This window comes from Rhinopithecus bieti, unplaced genomic scaffold, assembly GCF_001698545.2.
Source record: "Rhinopithecus bieti isolate Rb0 unplaced genomic scaffold, ASM169854v2 scaffold_9899, whole genome shotgun sequence".
NCBI classification, from domain to species: domain Eukaryota; kingdom Metazoa; phylum Chordata; class Mammalia; order Primates; family Cercopithecidae; genus Rhinopithecus; species Rhinopithecus bieti.
This window is the reverse complement of record NW_016806979.1, coordinates 6,886,917-6,891,927: the sequence shown is the minus strand read 5'-3', so window position 1 is coordinate 6,891,927 and position 5,011 is coordinate 6,886,917. Positions and strand designations below refer to the sequence as shown.

Below are 5,011 nucleotides of genomic sequence, written 5' to 3'. Positions count from 1 at the left end.
TGATTCTCCTGCCTCAGTGTCCGGAGTAGCTGAGACGACAGGTGCGCACCCCTCCCCCCGCCCTGCTAGCTAATGTTTTGTATTTTTAGTAGAGATGGGGTTTCACCATGTTGGCCAGGCTGGTTGTGAACTCCTGATCTCCACTCGCCTTGGCCTCCCAAAGTGCTGGGATTGCGGGAATGAGCCATCACTCCTGGCATAGAAACAGTTTTTATCATCCATTGTCCTCCTCTTCTTTCTTCATCTTCCTCTTCCACTTTTTTCCGGGCAACTTTTTAGCAGGACCCTTTGCACTGTCAAAGTTTCCTTTCAACTTATAGTCAGCAGCCTCCTTCTCATATTTCTCCTTCAGCTTTGCCGCCTTGGTGACGTCAGGCTGCTTTTCACTGTCACTTCAGCTATTCCATATCTCACCCAGCTTTTTTTTTTTTTTTGCCACATCTCCAATAGAGATGCCAGGGTTTGTGGATTTGATCTTGGGGTGGAATTCTGAACAGAACATGAAGAATCCAGATGGTTGGCTGGGTGTGATGGCTCATGCCTGTAATCCCAGCACTTTGGGAAGCCAAGGCAGGTGGGTCACCTGAGGTCAGGAGTTTGAGGCCGCGCTTGGCCAGCATGGTGAAACGCCATCTCTACTAAAAATAAAAAAATTAGCCAGACATGGTGGCACATGACTGTAATCCCAGCTAATCCGGAGGCTGAGGCAGGAGAATCGCTTGAACCTGGGAGATGGAAGTTGCAGTGAGCTGAGATCGCACCACTGCACTCCAGCCTGGGCAACAAGAACGAAACTCCGTCTCAATAAAATAAAATAAAATAAAATAAAATAAAAGGCCAGACGGTGGCCTTTTGGGGACATTAGGCTCTTTCTTCTTGCCTCCTCTTTAGCTGGTCTATAATCCTTCATTTCCCAATCCTAGCGTACTTTATCCGCCTTTGCCATTTCATCAAATTTGGACTTCTCTTTCACCGACATTGTCTTCCATCTCTCAGAGTACTTCTTGGAAAATTCTTTATTTTTATTTTTATTTTTTTGAGACGACGTTTCACTCTTGTTGCCCAGGCTGGAGTGCAATGCTGTGATCTCGGCTCATTGCAACCTCCACCTTCCGGGTTCCAGTGATTCTCCTGCTTCAGCCTCCTGAGTAGCTGGGATTACAGGCATGTGCCACCGTGCTGGGCTAATTTTTGTATTTTTAGTAGAGACGGGGTTTCTCCATGTTGGTCAGGCTGGTCTCTCCTGACCTCAGGTGATCCATCTGCCTCGGCCTCCCAAAGTGCTGAGATTACAGGTGTGAGCCACTGCGCCCGGCCACTTCTTGGAAAATTCTGCGAAATTGATGGGGACCTCTGGGTTTCTCCTTCTCCTCCTTCTCCTTCTTCTTCTTCTTCTTTTTTTTTTTTTTTTTTTTTGAGATGGAGTCTCACTCTGTCGCCCAGGCTGGAGTGCAGTGGCACAATCTCGGCCACTGCAACTTCCTCCTCCTAGGTTCAAGCAATTCTCCTGCCTCAGCCTCCCGAGTAGCTGGGACTACAGGAGCATGCCACCACACTCAGATAATTTTTGTATTTTTAGTAGAGACGGGGTTTCACCATGTTGGCCAGGATAGTCTCGATCTCTTGACATTGTGATCCGCTTGCCTTGGCCTCCCAAAGTGCTGGGATTACAGGCGTGAGTCACCGCACCCGGCCGGTTTTTCTTATATTCTTCTCTGCACATCTGCACAACGAAACCATAAGCAAACATTTTGACTTTTGGTTTCTTGGGGTCACCATTAGCCATCCTGACTGTATTGTTCACTAGTCTGGGCAGCGCAGGGCACTTGTTCCCTATTTTTCTAAACTTTTCCCCCGATGGGTGTAAAAAAGCATATTATTATTACTATTATTATTTTTGAGACGAGTTTCTCTCTTGTTGCCCAAGCTGGAGTGCAGTGGCGCGATCTCGGCTCGTTGCAACCTCCACCTCCCGGGTTCCAGTGATTCTCCTGCCTCAGCCTCCCGAGTAGCTGGGATTCCAGACGCGCGCTGCCACGCCCAGATAATTTTTTGTATTTTTAGTAGAAACGGGATTTCACCATGTTAGTCAGGCTGGTCTCAAACTTCTGACCTCAGATGATCCGCCCGCCTCGGCCTCCCAAAGTGCTGAGATTACAGGTGTGAGCCACTGCACCTGGCCTAAAAGCATATTATTATAGTAAATACTTTTTTTCCCTTTCTTTCATTTTAGAGACGGAGTCTCCTTGTGTTGTCCAGGCTAGATTCAAACTCCTGGACTCAAGCGATCCTCCCACCTCAGCCTCCCTGTTACCCTGTTACCAGGACAGCCCTGATAAAATAACTGGGAAAGTTCTTTTTCTTATTGTTTTTCAGTCCAAAAAAAAAAAAAAATACACACACACACACACACACAGCTGCTTAAAGACTGCAGACAGCCAGGGATGTCACCAGAGCTTCTTGACCCCTGACCAGATACTAGAGGAAGATAAGATCCCTAAATCGGCACAAACTGGAACAGACACCTCTAGTTGACTTTAGATCATCGATGTATATTCATCAATATATAATTATAATACTAATTTGTTGTATTTGTTGTATGAAGATCTGGAGTCCCACCCTGCACGTGCTAGCGTTCCTCTCCCTGTACCCAGGGGAAGAAACAATGAAACGTCATGTTTTTACTGTTGAGGGAGAAGGGGCAGTTAGAGCGAGAGCCTCTCCTCCATTCCTGGCCAGTGAATAAAACCTGATTGCCTTTTCCGATTGGATGTTTCTTCTTCGCCACCTACACAAAGTGAGGAAGTAACTCGGTTTGCTGGTGGCATCCCCAGTAGCTGGGACTACAGGCAATAAATGCTTTTATACTTCCCTTTTTTAATATTTCCCTTTTTTTATACTTCCCCTTTTAAAGGTATTGTTCCTATGAATAACTCTTTAAGTTATACCCAAGATTTCATGGCTCATGATGGCCCACAGTGTTCGCTCTTTAAATCAATAGCTGCATATCTCACGATGATTTCCTTTGGGATGATTTCCCAGAACTGGAATTGTGGAGTTTTCACAATGTATTTTTAGTAGAGACGGGGTTTCACCACGTTGTCCAAGGATGGTCTCGATCTCTTGACCTCATGATCCGCCCGCCTCCGCCTCCCAAAGTGCTGGGATTACAGACGTGAGCCACTGCTTGCGGCCACAAACCTCCCAACTTTTGCGTTAAGCACCGAGCTTTTCTCTAGACTAGCTGTTGAGGCCGCAAGGAATTCTGGGGAACGTAGTGCAGCTTTGCAGAGAACGAGTCTCTTGGTCCTGTGCCGTAGCATTTCCGGCGGAACTTGCTGGGCGAGGAAAGCCGGCAAGACCTTTTTTCCGCAATCGTCGCTCACGCGCGCAACCCGGGCGACGCGTGGGGGCGTGGCCCTGCCTCCCCACGCCATTGGCCAGCAGCCCCTCGGGCACGCGTATACTGCGCTTCCGGAGCACTCTCCGCCCCGCATGGCCTTCTGGTAGTTGTAGTTCGACCGCGAGCGCTGCCGTCGGGAGGCTGCTCCGAGGTTCCAGGCTGTCCCCCACTACCCCGCCTTCGGCGCTCCGCTCGCAGGATGGATCCCGTACCCGGGACAGACTCGGCGCCGCTGGCTGGCCTGGCTTGGTCGTCGGCCTCTGCACCCCGCCGCGGGGTTCAGCGCGGTGAGCGACGTCGAGGGGCGGGGTCGAATGGGGAGGCAGCCGCTGTGGGGTGGGAGTCCGGCGGTGACCCGCGTCCTCCCGGTAGATCTCCTGCACCGTCGAGGGGGCACCCGCCAGCTTTGGCAAGAGCTTCGCGCAGAAATCTGGCTACTTCCTGTGCCTTAGTTCTCTGGGCAGCCTAGAGGTAAGGGGTGCCCACCTTCGGGACCACCAGGGTCTGCCCACCTCCCCTGCCCGTTCACGGTGCCCTATGCCAGCTGCGCTGTCCCCGCTGCTAGGCCACCCTCGCTGTGTCCCCCTTCCACCCCCAGAACCCCCAGGAGAACGTGGTGGCCGATATCCAGATCGTGGTGGACAAGAGCCCCCTGCCGCTGGGCTTCTCCCCGGTCTGCGACCCCATGGATTCCAGTAAGGCCTGCGTCGGAGGCGAGAGTTGTCCGGGTCCCTCGCAGGGAGGAGCGGGGGAGGAGGGACGACGGGCGCGCGGTATCTGAGCCTCGGCTGCGCCCGGCACACGGGGTCAAGATGACAGGGTTGGCTGAGGACTCAGAGCCCTGCCCTAGGGTGGACCGACATTCCTTGTCCTAATTCAAATGTGCGATGTGATTGGCACAGCCTCCATCCTTGAGTTAAGAGTTCAGTCCACGCCACCTGTTTCACTACTGTTGTGCTACTTGTGTCTTTTTACACCATAGCCAAGCAAAACCACTGCGCAGCTCTCTTTTTCATTTCCAGGCTTTGCACACGCCGCTTTCTCTGCCTGGAGCACTTTTTTTTCTCCTCTTTATAGCTCATTCTGCCTCCTCCCTGAGATGTCACCTTCACCCTTTCCTACCCCTCCTTTTCTGGGGCCCATAACCCTAGTGCGACCTTCCCAGCCCCACCTGAACTTTCCCACCCGTTCTTGTCATTTTTATTAGACTCAGGCTATATTCATTCATACTAGAGTTGGCAAACTTTTTTTTTTGTCTTTGAGACAGAGTTTTGCTCTTGTTGCCCAGGCTGGAGTGCAATGGCGCGATGTCGACTCACCGCAACCTCCCACTACCGGGTTCAAGCGATTCTCCTGCCTCATCCTCCCGAGTAGCTGGGATTACAGGCATGTGCCACTACGCCCGGCTAATTTTGTATCTTTAATAGAGACGGGGTTTCTCCATGCTGGTCAGGCTAGTCTTAAACTCCTGACCTCAGGTGATCCGCCCGCCTGGGCCTCCCAAAGTGCTGGGATTATAGGCGTGAGCCACCGCGCCCGGCCAAACATTTTTTTTTCTTTATTTTTTTCTGAGAGTTGGCAAACTTTTTTTTTTTTTTTTTTTTTTTT

At 51.0% G+C, this 5,011-nt stretch overlaps 1 protein-coding gene across 1 annotated transcript in view; it reads left to right on the top strand.

Moving 5' to 3' along the window:
- Positions 1–3,470: 3,470 nt before the first annotated feature.
- The window catches only part of MVB12A (multivesicular body subunit 12A), a 5,745-nt gene continuing 4,204 nt past the window's right edge, over positions 3,471–5,011 (top strand). The window contains 5 exon segments of the mRNA XM_017879569.1: positions 3,471–3,667; positions 3,669–3,690; positions 3,776–3,874; positions 4,002–4,098; positions 4,426–4,607. Of these exon segments, the coding sequence (XP_017735058.1) occupies positions 3,603–3,667; positions 3,669–3,690; positions 3,776–3,874; positions 4,002–4,098; positions 4,426–4,607 (465 nt within the window). The 5' untranslated portion in view covers positions 3,471–3,602.